Source organism: Salminus brasiliensis, chromosome 4 (assembly GCF_030463535.1).
Source record: "Salminus brasiliensis chromosome 4, fSalBra1.hap2, whole genome shotgun sequence".
Taxonomy (NCBI): Eukaryota; Metazoa; Chordata; class Actinopteri; order Characiformes; family Bryconidae; genus Salminus; species Salminus brasiliensis.
Window position 1 is genome coordinate 28,110,854 of NC_132881.1, and position 23,652 is coordinate 28,134,505.

At 41.3% G+C, this 23,652-nt stretch overlaps 2 protein-coding genes across 3 annotated transcripts; both read left to right on the plus strand.

Annotated features, from left to right (window-relative positions):
• Nucleotides 1-517: 517 nt before the first annotated feature.
• On the plus strand, nt 518-6,688 carry pank2 (pantothenate kinase 2). The gene is made up of 7 exons (XM_072677846.1): nt 518-821; nt 1,922-2,274; nt 2,414-2,667; nt 2,848-3,024; nt 4,282-4,405; nt 5,035-5,160; nt 5,260-6,688. The coding sequence occupies exons 1-7, from the start codon at nt 593-595 to the stop codon at nt 5,305-5,307; spliced, it is 1,311 nt and encodes a 436-aa protein (XP_072533947.1). The 5' UTR covers nt 518-592; the 3' UTR covers nt 5,308-6,688.
• Nucleotides 6,689-6,965: 277 nt separating this feature from the next.
• Nucleotides 6,966-22,902, plus strand: loxl3b (lysyl oxidase-like 3b). 2 transcript variants are annotated; one of them, XM_072677838.1, is made up of 16 exons: nt 6,966-7,216; nt 9,184-9,510; nt 9,606-9,769; nt 10,568-10,785; nt 13,940-14,002; nt 15,138-15,212; nt 15,706-15,913; nt 16,001-16,184; nt 16,324-16,478; nt 17,653-17,823; nt 19,540-19,699; nt 20,434-20,677; nt 21,090-21,205; nt 21,310-21,446; nt 21,984-22,095; nt 22,240-22,902. In XM_072677838.1, the coding sequence occupies exons 2-16, from the start codon at nt 9,192-9,194 to the stop codon at nt 22,311-22,313; spliced, it is 2,400 nt and encodes a 799-aa protein (XP_072533939.1). In that variant the 5' UTR covers nt 6,966-7,216; nt 9,184-9,191; the 3' UTR covers nt 22,314-22,902. The 2 variants fall into 2 exon arrangements, with proteins under 2 accessions (XP_072533939.1, XP_072533938.1); XM_072677837.1 differs by lacking the exons at nt 13,940-14,002; nt 15,138-15,212.
• The last annotated feature ends 750 nt before the right edge of the window (nt 22,903-23,652 follow it).

Genomic DNA, 23,652 nt, shown 5'->3' on the forward strand with positions numbered 1-23,652 from the left:
CACTTTTTTTTTTTTTAATAATATATTGGTTAATTAAATATACAAAATATTGTTTCTCCACAGTTACTTTACAGGAGAAGGAAACCCCCTTTATAACTTTTAATGGATGTCTTTGAAAAAAGGATTTTTGGATCTATTCTGATGTGGTCAGGTGATTAAACCCCACATCTAACTCACAAATCTTGTCAAGATAAGCCCATTATAATAGGAGCCTATTATACTGAATTAAAAAGGACACATTTCAATGAAATTACAGTATACTTTATTGGCTAGTATTATAGTTTATATAACGTGTAAATGTGATATTGGCTAGACCGTTAGCGAACTACTTTCTGTCTGTAAAATAACGTGTCCCCTTGATCACTGGTGATCACCGTCGACTGGTGATTAAGAAGCTGATTGGTCAGGCGGAATGTAATTTGCCCTGACGGACACTTCCTGCGGCCAATCCTGTGTGTAATGGTTGTGTTGTAAACACAGAGCTGTAAATAGAGCCAGTGACGCGGTTCCCCAATGATCATGAGGGAGGTCTCAGATAAAATGCGCACAATTTCATCAGCGTGTGTTATTGTAAGCCCTGCCCGCGTCTGTCATGGAGCTGAACGGCTACAACTGCGAGGGAGAGGGCTGTGAGGAACCCGAGGATGAGGATACGGAGGGGCCGAAGCAGCTGCGCTCCGCGGTGGAGGCGCAATGTAGCTTCGCTGCCGCGGCGAGCATGGAGAAGGCTGCGGCCGGTGGACCCGCCCACAGAGAACGGAGGATCTCTAACTCGACCTCGGCGAGACAGAGGATCGACTCGCTGAAGAAAAACAGGCCGCGTAGGTGTCCCATTTTATGGCGCACACGTTAGTAAGCGCCCGCGCTAACGGGCTGCTCCATCATACAGTGAGCCTGCAGTGACATGAACCTGCTAATTTAACCCCATCGCTCAAATATGCAAAAACTATTTCTTTTATAATGAGCGAAATGTCTGTCTTTAGATCCGCAGGTGCACGTTTATTTATATCATTAACGAAAGAAAGAAAAATATGATCGTGTCAGTTTGTGTGTCTGGTTTTGGAGAGAGGTTTGGTTATATAGCTAGTAAACTAAATATCCCACCTGGGAAAACCAGATGTTTATTAGCTGGCACTTATTTCCGCTATATCGTTTAGCAGCGCCCATCTTTAGCTGAATGTTCACTGACAACACCATTAGCTGGCGTGTCTACACCTGATCTCGCTGTCTGTCCTTTTAATCGTTGTGTTGGAAGGGAGTCAGAATAAGGAAACCTTATAAAAACCAACATTTGCAATAAAAAAAAGGCAGTTCAATGTAGTGGACGTGTATAGGAGGGGCTACGCCCACCGTGTACCTTCACCATAGCTAGCTACCATAATAACTACCAGTGAAATACTGTAGTTCGCTACAGTTTTAGATGCCGACCATTAAACGTTATAAAACACTAAACGTGGTACAAAGGCCCACGTATACAGATATATAAAAATATTTTAAATACTTTAGAAATACAGAACACCAGCTTTAAGTGTACACAATGATATTGGAATCATACAGGTATCAATAGTCGCATAGTAAAAATACCAGCCTCAGACACATGCTTAAATTTCACACTGACCAATATTTTAAACTGATATTTGATAAAGTGTATGTATTGCAGACTATTTAAAACAATTGCTGAGTTAACACAACAGCATTTTTAAATTCTATTTGACTAATTTTGCAGTTCATTTAACCATTTTCTAATAAATTTTATTTATTTACTCATGATAATGCAGGTGGATTTTTGTCTAGAAATCTCATATCTGTGAATCCCTCATTTCCTTGAGAAGGTTTTGCACCTTGTTCAGCATGATGCCCAACGTTTACGCTATAAATACAGTAAACAGTAATGTAATACTGTATGTTATTGGCCCCACAGCTTTCCCATGGTTTGGCATGGATATAGGTGGCACCCTGGTGAAGCTGGTCTACTTTGAGCCCAAAGACATCACAGCTGAGGAAGAGCAAGAGGAGGTAGAGAGTCTGAAAAGCATCCGCCATTACCTCACCTCACACACAGCCTATGGCAAAACGGGCATAAGAGATGTGCACCTGGAACTGCCGGACCTCACCTTGTGGGGACGCACGGGTAGTCTACACTTCATTCGCTTCCCCACCCAAGAGCTCCCTGCCTTCTTGCAGATGGGCCGAGACAAACACTTCTCCAGCCTGCACACCACACTCTGTGCCACTGGCGGTGGGGCGTACAAGTTTGAGGCAGACTTCCGCACAGTGCGTAGCATACACCCATGCACACTCCTATTCTCCCATTAATGTCTGCTAACTGCAGCATAGATTGTAGTCATGAGCAATATGTGCCATTGCAGCTTCCTTTATTAAATGGGAACCTGCCCTGCCTCTTCTTTCTAAGATGGCAGACCTGCAGTTGCTGAAGCTGGACGAGTTGGACTGTCTGATTAAGGGTGTCCTTTACATCGACTCTGTGGTCTCAAGTGGGCCTCCTGAGTGTTACTACTATGAGAACCCTACACACCCAGAGCATTGCGAGCAGAAAGCCTACAATCTGGAGAACCCTTACCCTCTTCTGCTGGTCAATATCGGCTCAGGGGTCAGCATTTTGGCCGTCTACTCCAAAGACAACTACAAACGTGTTACTGGAACCAGGTCAGTCTGGGCCTAAAGAAGAAATACAAATGAATTCTTTGAAACCATATAATTGTCAAATATGAAAGTCAGCAGGTCTGATCAGTGGAAGGGACTGTAAGATGATGTAACTGTGGCATTAGTGCATTGAGCAGAAACCATGTAGGTAGCATATTGTCTAATTTGTCTTCCACTTTGCAGCTTGGGTGGCGGAACTTTCCTAGGCCTATGCTGTTTGCTGACTGGCTGCTCAACTTTTGAAGAGGCACTAGAAATGGCCTCCAGAGGGGAAAGCACTCGTGTGGATAAACTGGTCAAAGATATTTACGGGGGTGACTATGAAAGATTTGGCTTACCAGGATGGGCTGTTGCCTCAAGGTACGCACATGAAAGGACTGTGACAGGCTTATGTTTGTCCTACACCTTTGGCAAAAAAACAGTTCATTTAAACATTCCATTTGCATGGGTCTATATACACTTACTGATCATTTTATTATTATTACTCATTTATGCAATTATCTAATCAACCAGTTTCCAGCACATGAAATCATGCAGATACAGGCCAGCAGCTTTAGGTCATATTCAACCATCAACAAACAAAATGGAGAAAATGTGATGCCTGTGATTTTTGCCAAGCTGGTTTGAGTATTTCTAAAACTGCTGATCTGATTTTCATGTAAACAAGTTTCTAGAATCTCTAAAAATGCAAAAACATCCAGTGAGTGGCAGTTCTGCTGAATAAAACACTGTGTTGGTCAGACCAACAGAGAATGTCTAGACTGCTTTATGCAGAAAGTAACTCAGATAACCACTCTGTACAATTGTGGTGACTAGAAAAACATCTCAGAATGTACAACACACCTTAAGGTGGATGGACCATGTAAGAACCCATCAACCACTTCTGTTGGCCAAGAACAGAAAAGCTGAGGCTGCAGTAGGCTGCACAGGCTAATAGAAAACAGGCTAATATGTGTCCTGGTCTGATGACTGAGTGCAGTAGGAAGCCCTACCCAATATTAGTATAGTGTTCCTAATGAAGTACTTGGTGAGAACGTTCTTTCTGCTTATGGGTCAGACCTATCTGGGTGGGAGCAAGAAAGTAAACACAAGAAGAAGGTCCTGTGTTCGAGAGTAGTGCTAATTTCTGTGCAATTTAACATGGGGCATTGGCAGAGATGACATTGGTTCATATCTGTAGTAATTATCTGGGCAGTATACCAGGTTAACACCTGGCTGTGGAAGCCATTTTGCTCAAACCTCCAGAGATGGGTCTAATCACATTCTCACTACAAACATACCACTCGTTTGGAACCAGGCAGAGAGCACCTCTTCTCAAGGGTCTTTTGTGGTTGTTTTGGTCTGCATTCGAGTATGACTACTTTATTCAAACGAATCGCACCAAGGGTGAAAGTCAGCTGAATAATGAATATTAAAATAAACTCTGACTTGCGTGTTTATGGTAACTAACAATGAATATTGTTTGGGTGGTCTTAAATATGGACATAATGAGATAAAAGGTGTGTAATGGTTTGTATTCTTAAGTCTAACTGCGATAATAAGTGATGAAATATTGATGTTTTTAATGTGTTGTCATGTAGCACTTAGGAAGTACTTAGTATTGTTGTATTGTTTCAGTTTTGGGAACATGATTTGCAAGGAGAAGAGAGATTCTGTCTCAAAGGAGGACCTGGCTAGAGCTACACTTGTTACTATTACAAACAACATTGGTTCAATCACACGCATGTGTGCACTCAATGAGGTATGGAATACTTTGGGTTTGCTGCATGGGTTTTGTGCTTTTCTTCTTCATATTTATTTGTCATTACCCTGGTCTCTCAGCCTCTTTACGGTGCTGCCTTGTGGAATCTGGATCAAGCAGCATTGTACAGGGCTATGAGTGGCTAGGGTCCAAGCAGCTTGTGCCACTCAAATCTTAAATTTAGATTTCTTATTTTTTATTCACATTGCACCATATTACAGTAGGCAACTCTTTATCCTGGACACAAGTCTTTACTCTGTATTCTCTAGAGCCATGTTCCCAAACCCTGGCCCTGCAGACCCACTGTCCTGCACTGTTTAGTGTTCAGTCTGCTTGCAACACACCTGACACAGTGGATCAGCTCCTTAACATGCTCTTACTGAGTTCAAGTGGATTTGTTAAAGCAGTCGAAATACAAAGTGCAAGGCACTGGGCCTCCAAGTTCTGGAGGGCTGGATTTCTACAGTTTAGTGATTTTTGTTTTCCTGCTTCTATACCTCTGATTTAACACAGCAGATAATTCTCAAGTGTAATTGTCATGTTGCATAGAAATCAGCAAACCGTGATGGACTCCAGCCCTCAATTTATTGTTGACAGAACATTATTAAATGTTTTTTTTCCCTTCTTAGAATATTGAAAGAGTGGTGTTTGTTGGGAACTTCTTGCGGGTGAACACGTTATCCATGAAATTGTTGGCTTATGCCTTGGACTACTGGAGTAAAGGACAACTCAAAGCCCTGTTCCTCAGACATGAGGTGCGTGTGTTTGTATATGTTTGGTTAGAAAAATGCCATCAAACCAAGACATCAAGCAATAATAACATAAAATGAGTGACCTTCTTATGTGTGTTTCAGGGGTATTTTGGTGCTGTTGGAGCACTGTTGGAGTTGAACTCCTTCTGATCAACACTGCTCATCGCTGATGCGTCAGGTCATGGTTCCTACCAAAAATTGCAATAACTTTGGAGGTTTACCATAGATGCCTTCACTATCTGACCATGAGGACATGTAATATTTACCAATGATAGAACATAATATTTCTCTTTCATGTCCTCCATTAGCCCTATGATAGCCTTGGTAGCCTTGATTGCTTAGTGATGCTTCAGATAAAACTCAGGTACATATTATAACCCTTGGTCAGGTTTTCAAGATATGTTTGCCTACAGGTGTCCATCGTGACCGGTTCTGAGCACTAGTCAAATATATTAACTTGTTAGACTTTATTCTTGAACAGCTGTTATTACCATCTGTCACAATATTGATTTCATTTGCCATTTTGCTAAAGACAACAGCCATGTTATCATAAAAACAGTGTTGTTGTGTTTTAGGTTTTTATTTTTATTTTTTCCCACCTTAAGTAAATGACTGCTGACTGTTAGACTAATAGATTGATCTTTTATATGCATCAAATCATCCCATTCTCAAACATGGTGTCTTGAATAAGAGCTCTCCGAGACTAAGTCAGGCCAGTGAATACTTGGGTTTAGCCCATAAATGAGACATTGTGTTACATGTACTTGGAAGGCATTCATATGGACCTTTTATATTGTTTTCTCTTTTTCTTAAATGTTTATGTAAATGATTAATTTACAAGGTAGTTAGAATATGTCTAAATGAAGGCGAGTTGGTATCAGAGTGTTACAGATACCCAGAAAACCATTCACGTTCCTCTAATGTAAGTTTAATTTTCCTAGAAATTGTTAATTTAGCTTGTTTTCAGTTCATCACTAGGCTCTTAATTTCTTCTCTTCATGTTTGAAGCTTATTGCCAGAGTCTGTTAATGTAAGCTCTTGTCAGGTCGTGGCCCTTGGCCTCTTGGATGAGGCTCATTTTCAGGCTTTTCTTACTGTGTCCGTAAAGCTTTATGTTTATGATTTGTGTTTAATTGGGAAGCAACACTTGAACCTTTCTGTTAATCTGCTTATGAATTTAATTCAAAGTAGCCCTAGCTTTAATAAGAGCTCTAGATAAACTCTTAATAACTGTTTTCTCAATTCTGCCCTTAAACCGTTTCATCTGTGGATTAACCAAGATGACTGGAGGGTACAGGGATTGTGGTCCAGCTGTTCCGGCTTTGGTTTTATCTCACAGTGCTGACCGGTCTACTGCAGTCAGTTTCTTTGTGAAGGTTACTTTTTGTTCTAAATGGAAAGTGCCTGAATAAGACACAAACTTGTTACAGGTTAATTGGAGATGAAATGGACGTTCATCTAGGTTGTGCAAACCAGAATCTGTACTTTGCTTTTCTGAAGGTCTTTTGTAATAAAGCTTTTTTCAAACCTATCTTCTTGACTCGTTGTATTTCTCCAGCACATGGATGTGTCTGACTCCAATAACGCTGTCATTGTGTAAAGTCTGTTTACTCACTGCAGACTTTGGGGCACAGCAGTATCTTGCAGCTGTTACATGAAGATCACAGGATCACTTGTATATGCTGAAGGACGTGGGTCTCGTCACGCAAGTGGAAAAATGGAAAAACCTTTCCTTTGCCGGTGAAAGAGCCAGTGTGTGTTGGAGGAGGAAAATCCAGCCCCTTTTCAGTCGTGAGGTCGGCCACGAGTGAGCTCCTCCTCTCCGTCCCCCTCTGTCCAGTTTCGTCTTTAAACTCTCACTAATTACTGGCCGTTATAACTAGCCCCGCTGACCGTCCATAAACGGTTCCCCTGAGCAAGGCATGCTGTGCCTTCTGCGGGAGTTTAAGGCTTTTCCCGGACTTCGCATTTCCGTGGCCGTTAAGTACGACTAGCCCACAAACTGAGGAATTTCACCAAAACGGGGGGAAAAACAGTCGATCATCTGGAAACTTTTAAGGTAGGATCTGGTTTCCATCGTTGTGCGCGATCCTTCATTTGCTCGTTAATGTGATTCTCTGTAAGAAAAATAAATATATAATTAACCATCTTGAATAACGGTTTTGCATAACGGGTTCAGGCAGGCTATTATATCAGTATCGGGGCTGGACGACACGTAGACTTGTACAAGACTGTTTGTATTAGCCTGTGCAGAAGCCAGTTCCTCTGTAGCTGTAAAAGTCGCTAATTTTAATATTTGCTTGTGCTTCCTTGTGTTTGGAGTTCAGTGTTCACTGTTGTCTCCTTATTTTCTTAATTCTTTGTTTTCACCCCCCCTAGTTTTAATACTGTTTCCCACATGGGAATTTAGCAACTGACCTCAAATATCCAATCTGCCATTACATTTAAAAACGATGGATGGTTCATGTTTTTAAGTACTTCTGTAGCACTTAGGCATTGTGTTTTGTAACTTTTGTAACCTTTTTTTACAAAAAAAAAAAAAAAAGGTTTGACTGTTGCAGCTTATGTCTTCAGATATGACAAATTTATTGTTTTAGCGACTAATAAATGTCTGTCCCCAACTCTGCCGCAGTTTATGTTCAATGATGGAAAGCAAACCCTGTTCAGTTGCACCTATCAGCCTATACTCTTTTTTTTTAAATATAATTTTTTATTGCCTCAAGAGTTGTTTAAAAATAGCGTGGTTTGGAAATAGCAATTTACTGGCCCCTTTCCCCCCATATGATCACATAAATCAGGGCACAGGTACAGTTGTAGTGACATGCCACTTTGTTAGCCCATTTGGTTTTTATGCCCGAATATTCCAGTCTATGTTGTTTGGAAAGCATAGGCAACTGGTTGAGGTAAAGGTAAGAACTGGGGAGTGGAAAGTTTCAATGTTCCTCAAATGCAGTCAATCAGCCAAGGAATATTTTATTTTTTTAATTTGTGGCCATTTTTTGCACTGGAGCCACACAGCTAATGTAGGTAATACATCATATGTAATAGGACATTTGGTCATGGGCGAGCTTAGAGTTTTTAGGCCCAAGTGAAACACCATTCAAACAGAGTCCCCCTGACACGCATTCTACTTAAGAAAGACAGGGCTGGAGGTTTTTAGGCTTTATTGACATTTTTGTCCACTGAAAGTAAAGATTTCGCAACGTAGTTCTAAGCATAAGATTATGCTATTTGGCCAATTACTACAATATCAATCACTTCTGGTACTTCTGGAGTTAAATAACACTAAAGCCTCTATGATGTTCACCCAGTGAATTCTCTGTTAGTGTTGGTGAGGGTGTATTTAGAGGGGCCCAACAGTCTTTTCTGAATGAATGAATAACTGTGGACACATGGTCCTATTCCCCTTCGTGTTTCTAGGTCAAATGGGCCATTCTCTGTAAGTATAGTGTACCATATATCACACTGTTTAAATAGGGCTGAATAAACTAGGGCCCAATGGGTCACCAGTGCAGACCAGGGCGCAAACTAATGCGGACTAAAATTGTAATCTTCTCAGTGTATTGTTCTGTGGGAAATCTGTTGGCATTAGTTAGAGTGTATTCATAAAGGTCAGACACTCTTTCTTTAAGGAATGAAGAACTGTGGACACATTCTTTCTCAGGCCCAGACAGGTAAAAAAAAAAAGGCCCCTGCATTTTGTACGATGCTGCAGGGCATACCAGGTCACACAGGTGAAAGGTGAAAGGTTAGAGCTTGTTTTGGGTAAGTGAGATGCTAAATTGGCCTAATCTGTTCACTGAAACAGATGGTCATAAACACACACACATACTGTACACACAGTGAGTTTGTTAGTTAAACAGTGGCAGTAGCTCTTCCCCCTTTTGCGTTTTATCCAGACAGCTGGCTCACATCAGGCCTCCACAAAGACTCAACTTCACACAGACAGACACTGACATGCTCTGTAACTTCTTCTGTTTTGGGCTCCATTAAAAGATTCCCTTCACTTGCACTTCTTCCCCACAGGCCTAACAATGAAGCAGTCTCAGAGGAGGCAGCACCTCGTTGTTCTGTTGCTTAGCATTTGGTTACCGTCGCTCCTCGCTCAGACAACGCCCTCTGTACGGCCAAGTCCCACACCAACATCCCAGTCACCAGAGCGCCTGAAGTTTCGCCTGTCTGGTCACCCACGGAAGCACAACGAGGGCAGAATCGAGGTGTTCTACAAGGGCGAGTGGGGGACCATCTGTGATGATGACTTCTCATTGGCCAACGCCCAGGTGCTCTGCCGTCAACTTGGCTTTGTCGCTGCCACTGGCTGGGCCCACAGTGCCAAATATGGAAAGGGCTCAGGTAATGTGAAGCACAGGCACTCCATTCAACTATGTCTCACTGCTTTCACAAACAGATAAGATCAATCTGTAGGCTCATGAATGTGTGTGTTTCAGGTAAGATCTGGTTAGATAACGTGCAGTGCAGTGGCAGTGAGAGGAGTATATCAGTGTGCAAGTCACGTGGATGGGGCAACAGTGACTGCACTCATGACGAAGATGCTGGGGTGATCTGTAAGGACGAGAGACTGCCCGGATTTGTGGACTCCAACATTATAGAGGTATAAACTGTAGGAAACATGTTCCATTGGCGTAGATCACTCAGGAACAGAAACCCCTTCATGTTCATAGGTTATATTACATGCCATACATACATACTACTGTTCAAACAGGGCCAAAGCCAAGGAAAGACATTCATTCAGTGTGTGTTCTAACCAGACCTTGATTGATCTATAGAGAAGAGTGGGGCACACTCATAGGCAGGGTAAAATGTAGCATGGAATTTTTTATGTATGTATGCTTTTGGTCATTTACTTTACAGGAATCTCACTCACCAGATTTTGATTACTCAAATTCACTTCTGTACTACTTTAATTACCATCTATGTGCCCGTAACATTCATTTTAAAGCATATAAATAGCTCACTGTGAGAGCTAGCTGGGCTGAAAGTACAGCCTCCACACCGCAGAGCTGATTTAAACACAGTGTTACAATGAAGCACATCTGTACTGGTCACAAAATGGTTAGTTCTTGATACAGGCCAAAAAATACAACACCTGCAAGGGTCCATTTGGAGTTTACCCCAGTCACAGACACACATCATATGGGAAGCATTTTAGGGCTTATTGCATCTATAGCAGATGTTTCTGATTGTGTCTGCCACTGAACCTTTACCTACATTTTTAGTGTTCTATCTCTTTGAAAGACCTCAAACTGCACTGAATATGTAGTGTAACTTATTCAATTCTAATGTGTACATGATTTCCATGTGAATAAAATATGCCACATCAACACAGTCTCAGACAGAAAAAGTAAACTGGAAATTGGTTGATGTAATATCATTTATGATCATGAATCAGGTGCAGGTAGATGAGAGGAAAGTGGAGGAGGTGCGCCTGCGTCCTGTGGTCACCACGGCCAGCCGACGGATGCCAGTAACAGAGGGGGTGGTGGAGGTAAAGTACAAAGACAGCTGGACCCAGATCTGCGATAACGGCTGGACCCCCAAAAACTCACGAGTCATCTGTGGCATGATGGGATTCCCCCATGAGAGGAAGGTCAACAAGAACTTCTATAAGTAAGTGCGCACAGAAATACAGTGGTGTTGCTTAAGGTCAGTTTTCTGTGAATGCTTTGGAGAAACTTCTACAACAGAATCACCTTTGAAGTTAATTCAGCTTGAAGCTTTAAAAACAACAGTCTCTGCCCACACATACATTCAGAGCAGTATTGGAAATGCTGGATCATCAGCGTCTGTGCATGTGTTTTGTGTGGATGGCTGTGTGGTCTGTTGGTTAGCACAAATTCTCATTGTCCTGTGACAAGTTATTGCCAGAGCAACAGGAAGTTCCCCATAGTTTCATAGCTGTATCAAAAATAAGGTCTTAATATAGAGCTCTCACATTCACACACACAACACATACGCATAAACTGTCACACAAACATAATGCACATATACAACACCTTACATTCATATAGTAAACACACACAGCACTTACACTCAGAGACACATAGTCTGCCCTGGTGCCTGCTGTGAAACACTGAGAGCAGTATATTAGTGCACTCGTTTAAAAATGACTGAAATGGCTGCTGCATCAATAGTCCACTGTAGCATTGAGTGAAAAAAACTAGGGTTAAGAGAGTACACTGACATAACATCAATGTTCCACAACCAGCTGTAAGGTCACACTTTCAGAAATCCTCTACCAGGCCTATGTGTGTATGTGTCAGTGTGGGTTCTTAAATTCTGAATTCTTAATTAAGAGGATGCTTTGCAGACAACGGAAATGCTCAGTTTTCTACAGGTCCAGCCCTGACTCTATGCTAGATAAGTTAGGATGCAGTGATATGGAATTTGTAAACAGTGCTGATATTTTATATAAGTTGATTAGTCCATATATGCAATTAAATATGCATAAGACATGGATTTGTTTTTTAAATTCAGACATTATGATAATTATTTGTAAATATAATTATAATACAGTATATGTGTTTCTACAAAAACACACAGTATTGTGGAAAGTCCTAGGCACCTTAAAACGTACGTTTTGTAGACTTTCAGAGTCTGTCGTAGTGGTGGGAGAACATAGCGTTATTGGTCATGCTCAAGCAATTCTATTGTATAGAGGTGTGTATGTATTGGTAGTGGTGCTGCGGGCTGAATTTGGGGCAGTGGTGTTATCTACTTTACTGTCCATTTAATTTAAAAGAGTAGAAATGTTTAGTACATGTTATTACATGTGTGTCAATGCAAGCTAAAACATAGAGCACTGAAGTATTTGTTTGTATATCGTTGCTGTTGGACAAAATCCACATATCGCCAGTAGTCCAGTGGCAGTTGTTCTCCTGTGAAGATGCTGAAATAACAGGTCTTTGCATGCCAGCAATATTTTGGTTGTAGTTCCAATATTGGTATAATAAGAATGACATATTTCTTTTTATTAGCAAACAGTATATCAGCCATGAAAATACTGTGCACTCTTAGGAATAAGATATGAAGGCTGGAATGAATGGGTGGAAAAAGAGATGGATGTATTGCTGGGAGAGACAACAGACAGAGTTTGGTGGGAGGTTCTCAGAATGTCAGAGGAATGTCACACTTTCAGGAATGCACACTTCATCGAAGTCTAAACCTCTACCACAAGAACCCTCACCCTTAAACGCCCACAGACACACACACATACACTCTACCCCCAGCAGCTATTTATATCCATGATAAATGGCTATACACATAAACCTGTTCTACTAATTAATCTTGAGTTCCACTGTTTGATCCTGATCAGGTTTATTAAGGGAAATCTGACTCAACTTTCTGTTGAGCTGACCTCAAGGAGACCTCATGATTCCACTATTATTCCACTCGTGCCTAGCGCCGCATATTCTCACCTTAAGCCCTGACTCATGGCATCTGATAGCATTTCCACTGCCCCCACAAACTTTTACAGCTTCTGGGATATTTTAATGAAACCTGTAAATGTAACACTTTGTTAGGGCTGTGTGTCTCATGTTGGAGACAAACTAAAATATTCATATTTGTATTATCTGTTGTAAAAACAATGTTTATCCTATTTCTTTGTAACTAGGGGATACTGTATTGATGCAACATCATATTATTAAACATAAAGGAAAGAACACCAGAATGCAGAAAATATCCCTTTATTTAAGGGCCTTTGGCATAGTGTACATATTCTATAGTCCAAAAACTGGAGTGTGTGTTAGGGATAGTCAGTATGCAAACAATACATTTCTTAAACAAAACAGTTAGTCATATACAACATTTATTTTCTAATACTTAATTACACAGCCCTGTACTGTCAGGTAAAGATTACCAGTCCCTTCAGATAGGTCGTGTCCATGTTTGTCCGGTCTTCACTTGAGTTTATGATTTGTTTCCAGTGGAGCACAACGCTAAAACTCCCAAATTCCAGGATTCCAGAACTGTAGGGACTGTATAGGTACAAATGGAATACTGGGACACTGACCGGAAATCACCACACCTTTATCCCAATTCACTATCTGGAACACATTGTAAAATAAGCACATGCAAACTCTCGTCAAACTGTCATCCAGTTAATGAAAGAGGAGGCTAAAATTTACAGAAACTGTTGTAATCCTTAGCTGACAGGTTTGGTGTGGTTTTTAAAGCAAGTGGATTTGAGGATCACTGGTTCGAATCCCGGGACATGCTGCCGTCAGCAGCCGGAGTCTGAGAGAGCACAAATAGCCTTGCTCTCTCAGTAGTGAATTGATGGCACTTCTTCCCCACACCACATCACTCCTAGTGTGATGTTGGTCAGCACAAGCATCTGTTAGCAACGTGCTGGCTACCTAGCGATGCTGCATCAGCAGGAATTCAAAAAGAGGCATCTCCTAATGTTGAGGCATTGCTAGTGATGGAGGAGTTTACAGAAACTTGTGGTTTGGGTAATTGGCTTTCCAAATTGGGTAGAAAATTGGATAAAATAAAAAAAAAGGAAAAAGAAATGATGTGGTAAGCTTATAATATGACAATTTTCATGAATTATTGCTAAATTAACTTGTCTATATATTCTCACAACAACAAAACTGGAGCTTATTGTGCCATATTGTACCATGATAATTATCAAACTGTCCAACTTTACTGCCTGTCTTTTCTGAATCTGTATTCATAGGTATCCTTGTGTATGGGTTCTTGTGTTTGTGTGTGCACGCATGTGCCTATGTTTTTGATGAGGTTTCCTTATCTCCTGCAGGAATCTCAGAAAGAGATCTGCTGAGCCAAAAGTGAAAGTCAAAGTTAGAGTTACAGCAGACAGGTACCATCTGAGGGGAAGAAACCAGTAGTGCTCTTCCCCTAGACGTTTACAATTTAGTGTCTCTTAGAGACTGATCTTCAGTTCCAGCAGTAGTGGTTGTAGTAACCCTTCAACTAACATCTAACTTCTTCTCAGAGCAGGCTTTGCTTTTTATGTTTTGTTCAATTATCTGATGGATAATTGAAGATACTAAACATCTGGTTCTTACATTACGTTCCTCATATTGGGTGGTTTCCATGTACAATAATTTCACAGTATTTGTGCACTTGTTCAAACATATCATGCCCCGAAAAGAAAGTCAGACTCTCCACTGGCTGTAATTGAAGCCAGAGGAAGTGGCTGGGGCCTGGGGGTTGGAGCCTGGTTGGCGCACGAGGGAGAAAAAACAGAGGGGGTGGAGGGGGAGAGAGAGAGAGTTGTGGTAAGAATGGAGGGAACCGCAGGGACCACTGGCCCATGAGGAACTCACTGCCATCTGTTAGTTTTATTACCATAGTTTGGAGATGAAGCTGTGCACGTGTCTGAGTAAAAGCTTTGTGTGGGTGTGTGAGAGAGTGCATTCTGGGATAACCATGACATGATCATGGTACAATCAGCTTACACTAACAGTAACTTCTTCTGTTCTTCTGTTGCCTGCTTTTAATCACATAGACAGCATGTCTCACCTCTGACTGACCGTCTGACAATGCTTTTGATTTTATTTAAATACAATGTTAATATTATAGGAAGCATGGGAAAGCTGAATGACCAAAAATTGTTTTTGTACAGTTGTAAAATACTGGACATTGTATCATATCGCCGAATGGTATTTTTACAGGAGAAAGCAAAAGCAATGAGAAAGCAAGAATGTTGAGAGATTCATTTTGGTCCATTTTGGTTGGTCCATTTCTCCTGAACTTCTCAAAATAAGCAGCTGTTTGGTTCTAATGATGTAGAAAAATAGTAATCAGAGACAAATGGAGAGACTTGGGCTTTTTTTGGACAGAAATGAGGTGTAATAAGAACCGCTTTAGATTTTTAAATTCGTATTTACCAGCTTTCCCATGTAACTATTGTGTGAGAGTTTGCATGTGCATGCTGTATTTGTGGTGGAAATGTGAGTGTTCTTCACACTTAATGGATGTTTGCATTGCAGGCAGGAATCCAAAGCTAAAGCTATCACTAAAGCTAGCTCTAAGTCTAAACCTGGCAAGTCGGCCGCAGCCAAAAGGTAACCTTGGACAAACTGAGGGACCATGGTAAACTTGTCAAGCAGTAGAACATGTGTACAGTTGATGAATCGATGTTTCTCTGTGTGTGACCAAGTCTTCATTTTATTTTATTGTGCCTACAATCTACAGCGATTTACCACAGTATTACAGATCAATCTGAAGACTTCTGAACGTTTCCTCCAGCCTCCTCACGAGCACAGTGCTTGGATTTCAGAATTTTCTAGGCTGTTTAAATGTTATTCACTCATTAGTCATAATTACAGCACAATCAGAAAATGGGAATAATGAGAATGGAAAATACCAGAGCACACTGTCATTGAAAAAGTAGGGGGCATTCTCCTTGTCAGTACACTGTCCCATGAATTTTACAGAGCTCTTGGAGTTGTTTCTTCAAACGTGTTTAGTGTTTACAGGAAAAGGCCTCATCTTAGACATTTGAGCCCTCTCACACACCTTCACTTTACTGTCTCATCTTGGCCCCCTCTTTCTCAGGCTGTATGCAGAGCGACAGAAGAACTACTTCTTCGTTCACTCTGTGGCGTGTTTAGGCACGGAGGTGCACCTGGCTGCCTGTCCTTTGGAGTTTAATCAGGCCAACGCCACTGAGACATGTCCAGGGGGAATGCCTGCTGCAGTTAGCTGTGTGCCTGGACCGGAGTACACCCAAAACCGTGCAGTGAAGAAAAAACTCAAGACCTCAGTAATTTAATTTATATGTTTGTGTATATTAAGCATAATTTTTGCAGAGTTTGTGTTCTTATTGCTTCCTCTCTATCGCTCTCTGCAGCAGAGCACAGTCCGTCTGAAGGGTGGAGCAAAGCCAGGAGAAGGCCGTGTTGAGGTGCTGAAGGGAACAGAATGGGGGACTGTGTGCGATGACCGTTGGAACCTGCAGGCTGCCAGTGTGGTGTGCAGAGAGCTGGGTTATGGCTCCGCTAAAATAGCCCTCACTGGAGCCCGCATGGGACAAGGTAAGAGAAAGATGGAATTGGAGATGAAGAGAAAGAATGACCCCAAAACAGTAACTGTGTATTAAAATGGAAACAAAATTCTTAATGTATATTTTTCAATGTTTTTTTTGTGTGTGTTTGTGTGTGTGTGATGTTGCAGGCATTGGGCCGATCCATATGAATGAGGTCCAGTGCACAGGCCATGAGCGCTCTCTGTGGAACTGTAACTTTAAGAACATCACAGTTGAGGACTGCAAGCACACAGAGGACGCCTCAGTGCGCTGTAACGTCCCATACATGGGCTTTGAGAAAACGGTCAGAGCCATCCCTCTTGTTTTTTACCACTATACCGTTTAACATAATCTTACCTTATATTGTATTCCTAGTACACTTGATGTTTTCTTGATGTTTGGTTGGTTTTGAAGATATTCTTAACAGATTCCTACAGGTGCATACATTTACATGCCAAATGAAACCAGATGCATTTTATGTGCATTTTAAGTGATGCAGCAATACAGCAGTAGTTTTAGTTAGGTCGATTGTATTGTTTCTGAGCATATATCTTTTTGATCCACTTTGCCCTTTGCACTACAGAACTATCTTAAGCTCATCATAAAACAAAGTGAACTTAAGATAGTTGCTACTGTAACTAAATGAGTTCATTTGCAACATAAGCATTGCAGTCTGGCAGTGTGTTTATTGCAATGGGGACTTAAGTGCATGAACAGTAGCTGGACGTTGTTCATGTGAATATCTTAACCCCTGACACTTGTATGTCGCAGCATACAAAATCTCTGCCAACTTTTAGAAAGTTTTAAAAATGATACTCATTTTATACTTTTACAGGAACTGATCTTGGAAAATGTTGACATGAAGGAAAATGTGAACATTGAAACTCATGCTCAAAAAGACAAGGACTGCGGTTTGTCACCCAACAACCAGGCTATACTCAGCAACAATTGGCAACAAAATGTCTACTATTGGTGTACATCAGAATAACAGTAACAGTGATAACCATACAGCTTTCATTTTTATTGTTAAATAATTTAAGATTTTTGTGAATAAAAAGATTTTTAAATAATTAAATATTGTTAAAGATTAAAGCCTAAGTTTGACATCTGCTTTTATATTTTATGCTTGCCATTAAGCAAGCAAAGACAAGCTAAGCAAAATTAGCATAAGCTAAAGGTGACTAGAAGTCATATAAAGAACTCCCTATAAAAATACTGATAATCTGTTTCAGTTGCTGTCACTATTACTCTTGGTTGCAAACCCTACAGTCTACAGCTAATACAGCCTTGCCCAAAACTTCATTGTGTACAATGTGAACATAAGTGAAGTACAGTTTCCTGTCTTTTTGAGTACGTTGCTCACAGTGCAACTGCATTTCTCAGCCTTTTCCTAACCTTCCTTCCTATTATTGCCTTATTGGTATAGAGGAAGTTGACCCCTACCCCCTTCCTTTCCTTATGGGCTTTGTCCTGCTCAGGTGCGTATCACAGGGGGGCGCTCGCGCTTCGAGGGCCGTGTGGAAGTGTTGCGAACTGGTGCTAACGGAACCCAGCACTGGGGCCTGATTTGTGGAGAAGGCTGGGGGACCAAAGAAGCCATGGTGGTGTGCAAACAGCTGGGTCTTGGATACGCCAACCACGGCCTGAAAGTAGGACACTAACATTAATAGAGACTATTGCCCACTTTCCAGTGCCTGCTTTGCCTAAACCTTTCCTGAGGTCCTTCACTCTCACTAATCACTTTCAGGGTTGGGTTGTAGCAGAATATAAGTAACAGCAGTACAGCAGTATCCAGGCTATGGCACATTACTTAGGACAGTGACAACTAAGGCATGAGTGTGTGTACTAACATTCCTTAGGCGGTTTGTACAGGTGCGGCTGGTGGGTGGGCGGTCGGAGTACGAGGGGCGAGTGGAGGTTCGGGTGGGTCAGCGGTGGGGGAGTGTGTGCAGTGAAGGTTGGACCACCAGAGAGGCCATGGTGGCCTGCAGACAGCTAGGGCTGGGTTTCAGCATGCATGCTATTACTGTGAGTACCCACTCAAACACATAAACACAGGCAAACAAATGTGTACACTGTATATATTTATAAAATGCAAAGACCATTATATTCTTATTGTGTTGTCCCTTAAAAGCAGCCCACAGAAAGCTTGTCTAGTCCCTGTAGAGAAGTATTGCCAATAGAATAGGACTTTCTGGAGTAGATAAACATGAACGTATTGGCACCATGCCTAATGCCTGGGCTACAGGGGTATAAAGCCCCTCCAGCATTTATCTGTGGAGCAGTGGAACTGTGTTCTTTGAAATGATGGTGCTCCATCCAGTATTGTTTTGGATGTCATGGGGTAGTGTTCATCCAGCATCCTGCCCTCACTAACACTCTTGTCACTGAATGCAATGCTCACAGCAGTACTGCAAAATCTAGTAGAAGCCTTCCCTGGACAGTAGAGACAGTTACTTCAACAAAAGCAGGACAGGCTCTTTTGAATACTCTTTAATTTCAGAAGAAACAACAAATGATACAAAAAATACTGTTGTCCTTGTAGTGTAGCTGTTCAATTATTTTAAAAACAATATTTATGAAAATGTTAAAATTGTTAAAATGATAAAATGCTAATCCCTGTACAAGTTAGATAGTCTGTATGTAACTTTAATATTTAACTTATAGTCTACAACTACATATCTATACAATTCTCCTTAATTTACCCTAAAACCAAAACTTATCTTAATCCCAGCTTGCAACTTTAATCTCAAAACCTAAAACTACCCTCAAGTCTTAAACTAGGCCTTGATCCTAACTCTAATCAGTTACACTGTTGAGAATCAACTACGTTTCACCAGACAGTTTAGCAGTTTAAACTTCTGTAGATAATCTATAGGAGGCTAAAGTCTACTATTCAAATAAGGAGTGACCAAATGCTTTACAAAAAAGAGGTCAAGTGACCCCACCCAACACCCCCCCCCCCTCCTCAAATGGTTTGCTTTTTAGTGTTTAGCATTTCAGTTTTTTTCCACTGTTGTAATTGCTTTAAGTTCTAATCAGGTATCTTGCTCACAGTCCCTGTTCTAATGCATGCCTACCTCATAATTACTGAGCCCTTCCTCAGCTGAGTCAGGTGTTTTACACAGAGGAAGAACACAAAGATGTGCAGTTCACGGGGCCCCAGTACTGGGACTAAAGATCATTGTACTATTGTCTTCTTTGCTGTTGTATGCTTATTCAGCAGAATCCAGTGAAGTGAAACTCAACTTACTACTCTCTATCTTTCCCCCTCCTCTACACACATCAAATCTGAACTTTATTCAGCAGTCAGTATTTAAGGAACCAGCATTACAGTCTTTTGTGTTTCTGTGGCCGTTGCTAAGGAAACGTGGTACTGGGATGGCAGTAACGTAACTGAGATGGCCATGAGCGGCGTGAAGTGCACGGGAGACGAGCTGTCACTCAGCCAGTGCCAGCAGCACAAAACGGTCAGCTGCCAGAAATCAGGCGCACGATTCTCCGCTGGGGTCATCTGCTCGGAGAGTGAGTCACTGTTTAGATTCACACACATATACACACACAATTCACACAATGCTTTTTGGACATGCACAGACACGCACACTGTTTATTCCAGGGCTGTTGTGGTGACATCCCTGTGGTGATAACGCATGTTATTGATCTGAATGGTTCATTGCCAAGTTGTACTTGGGGGTGTATTTGGGCTACAGCGCTCCAGTACAGCAGTTAAGCACCATCGGAATAAACAGAAACCTGATTTATTCATTATTTAACAGTGTGTTGGAGTGGGGTCAGCACTCCTGAGAGCACACAAGCACATGTGGCCACTGCATTCAGTTCAATAACAGCAGTTCAAAGTGAGGTTGATGACTTTGTTTTTGTGGTCTCGGCTCAAACAGGCTTTTTTAAGAATGAAGAAAGCCCTTCATCTCCCTTTGATGGCAGAGAGAGAGAGGACAGTATCAGGCCTTTTGTCTGACCTCTCCCCACAGACCTGCAATTTGCGGCTCTCGTGCCTCTTTAGCAGTTTACTTTCATCTCTTGACAAATCATGTCTAAAACTGTGTGCAAACATCAAAACAAACACTGCTCTTAAATCAAACGTCTGCATACTGCTGGGTCAAACGTACCACCAGGATGCCGTTCAGCTGCACACACAGCTTACAAAGCAGCAGCCTCTCTCAAACGCTAACAGCAGTTTATTTTCTTTAGATTCTTATTTTTCCTGCAATGCTGTGTATCTCTGCTCCTTTCCTCAGCTGCTTCTGATCTGGTGCTGAATGCTCCCCTGGTGCAGCAGACAGTGTATATAGAGGACCGGCCACTGCACATGCTGTACTGCGCTGCCGAAGAAAACTGTCTGTCCTCAACTGCTGCCAATGCCAATTGGCCCTACGGACACCGCCGCCTGCTCCGCTTCTCCTCTGAAATCCACAATATCGGCCGTGCTGACTTTAGGCCTAAAGCTGGACGACACTCCTGGGTCTGGCACGCATGCCATGGGTACGTGGAATTACGAGTGCAACTCTCTGACCTCACAACTGTTTGACTGAAATATGATTATTTAGGAATCAACTCTGATTAAAAAAAATGAAAAGTGTTTACTGAGCTAGCTTGGGTCTCAAGCATTCTATCAGGACACCAGTTTTTTTTAATTATACTTTTTAGTGTTTTATGCTCTTAAAAACTGAAAATGGAAATATTTACATATTATATTCAAGACATAATAAATCAAGTTCTGTATTTTTTTAATCGTTATGCCCCTATTAATATCTATAGCTGTAGGGTTTCTTGGCATTGGTATGCTACTGTACTATGGACATGTATTTATTCTATATGCTATGATGGTTCTCTAGGATCATGTGTGTAATACAGAGCAAAAAAGCATAAAGTGCATGTCTGTGTGTTTTTGTAGGCATTATCACAGTATGGATATCTTTACTCACTATGACCTGCTGTCAATTAACGGAACCAAGGTGGCAGAAGGGCACAAAGCCAGCTTCTGTTTGGAGGACAATGAATGTCAGGAGGGTAAGACAGGCATATCATATTGTCATTTAACAGTGGCCAGTACACATAGACACAACTGGAACAATGGCTAGAAGATAAACTCATCTGCTTGTGTTGTGTTGCAGGTGTGTCTAAGCGATATGAATGTGCTAATTTTGGAGAGCAGGGCATCACAGTGGGATGTGTGGATTTGTACCGGCATGATATTGACTGCCAGTGGATCGACATCACAGACGTGAAACCGGGAAATTACATTCTACAGGTCAAACATTTGTCATATTGAAGTGTGCCGGGATTAAGACACTTTGGGCTTTATTTACCTTATTTAACTATTCTAAAGAAAACCTCTCCCATTTCAATTCTGACATTCACCAGTTTTTCTTTTATTAGGATTTGTTTAATTTACAAGGACAATGGGGTCCATGATTATTAGAGCACTGTGAATTCTAAGATAAAAAAAACCCACCATGAATCTGACGTAAACTTTTTGTTACGAATTTGATCAAAAACAAATTTACAAAGAAAATTCTTAGGAGAATATTGATAAATGAGGCCCATTGTCCTATTGTCTTCTTGGAAGTGCCATATCAAAACCCTTACGATTCCTAGGCTCATTACTCAGTGATTATGTTTAGTCCAAGAAAAATTATGGTAATTGGAAGCCTGCTTACTTAGTTCTTTAATTTACCCAGAGTGTAAATGTGGCCTAGTTTCAACAAACTGAGACCACTATGTGGTCCACTGAAAAACATTTCACATTGCAGCGTCACAATGTTTTTCTCTATTTTGGTCATTTCAGATTGTGATAAATCCTAATTATGAAGTGTCTGAAAGTGACTTCACAAACAACGCCATGAAGTGTAACTGCAAATATGATGGCCATAGAATCTGGCTTCACAACTGTCATACTGGTGAGAACACCACACTCATACACAATTCTCTGTACATAAACATACAAACTATGTAGTGTGTTGATGTAGGGAGTGTACAATCATTTATACTGTACAAATGAAAATAACATTCTTACTGACTGCCCTTCCTCTCTTCCCTATCAGGTGATGCCTTCAGTGAGGAGGCCGAGAGGAAGTTTGAGAAATACCCTGGACAGCTCAACAACCAAATCTCCTAATCCTTAGGTTTTACTTATTAATCCAGACCAAAGATCATATGCAACATATAGTTAGGGGTTACACCTCTGCCTTCATCCAGCTATTATATATGTACCTCACATCACAAGACAGGAATCAATAATCTTCTGTAAAGCTGAGTGAAGATCAGTAAAACATGGGCATTAGTTTTCTGAATCAAGAATGGTCTGAAAATGACCCAGTCCGTGTGGAACACCTAGTGTGGAAGATTTTGTTGTTGGCATATCCAGTGGCATCGAAGTGTATGTTTATGGTGCTATGCATTGCCTGTCAAAAAAAAGAGCCTCATTGATATACCTTTGAAAAGACAGGGTTATCACATAGATAACGTGGTGCTGTAACAGTTGCCTTCTACTTGAGTAATGTATTTTCATTAGAGAGGGCCAACTCAGCTACAACAGCAGCACACTGCATGAATGTTTTCCAGAATGCATCGGAGCATTGCAATCAACAGCATCTGACAAATGTTTCCCTTAATGTCTACTGATGATAAACATTTCCAAAAGAGCGAATGTTACTTTTTTGTCCTTTTATCAGGTTTTATTTATCGTGTTAAGGACCTTTGTATACAGTGCATCCAGAAAGTATTCACAGCGCTTAACTTTTTCCACATTTTGTTAGGTTACAGCCTTATTCCAAATTGTATTAAATTAATCTCTTTCCTCAAAATTCTACACAAAATACCCCATTATGACCATGTGAAAAAAGTTTTCTTGAGAGTTCTGAAAATTTATTAAAATTAAAAAACAAAGAAATCATATTTACATAAGTATTCACAGCCTTTGCTTAATACTTTGTAGAACCACCCTTGGCAGCAACTACAGCCTCAAGTCTTTTTGAATATGATGCCACAAGCTTGGCACACCTCTCTTTAGGCAGTTTTGCCCATTCTTCTTTGCAGTACCTCTGAAGCTCCATCAGGTTGGATGGGAGACGTCTGTGCACAGCCATTTTCAGATCTCTCCAGAGATGTTCAATCGAATTCAAGTCTGGGCTCTGGCTGGGCCACTCCAGGACATTCACAGAGTGGTCCTGAAGCCACTCCTTTGAGATCTTGGCTGTGTGCTTCGGATCGTTGTCCTGCTGAAAAATTAACCGTCGCCCCAGTCTGAGGTCAAGAGCGCTATGGAATAGGTTTTCATCCAGGATGTCTCTGTACATTGCTGCATTCATCTTTCCCTCTATCCTGACTAGTCTGGCAGTTCCTGCTGCTGAAAAACATCCCCATAGCATGATGCTGCCACCACCATGCTTGACTGTAGGGATGGTATTGGCCTCGTGATGAGCAGTGCCTGGTTTCCTCCAAACATGACGCCTGGC

Excerpts from the sequence above, each read along its gene's own strand:
- pank2 (XM_072677846.1), top strand. The coding sequence starts at position 593 with ATGGAGCTGAACGGCTACAACTGCGAGGGAGAGGGCTGTGAGGAACCC. Across the intron at positions 822-1,921 it reads GCTGAAGAAAAACAGGCCGC|CTTTCCCATGGTTTGGCATG; the intron begins GTAGGTGTCCCA and ends TTGGCCCCACAG. Across the intron at positions 3,025-4,281 it reads GGATGGGCTGTTGCCTCAAG|TTTTGGGAACATGATTTGCA; the intron begins GTACGCACATGA and ends GTATTGTTTCAG.
- loxl3b (XM_072677838.1), top strand. The coding sequence starts at position 9,192 with ATGAAGCAGTCTCAGAGGAGGCAGCACCTCGTTGTTCTGTTGCTTAGC. Across the intron at positions 10,786-13,939 it reads GTCAACAAGAACTTCTATAA|GAATCTCAGAAAGAGATCTG; the intron begins GTAAGTGCGCAC and ends TATCTCCTGCAG. Across the intron at positions 16,185-16,323 it reads TGGAGCCCGCATGGGACAAG|GCATTGGGCCGATCCATATG; the intron begins GTAAGAGAAAGA and ends GTGATGTTGCAG.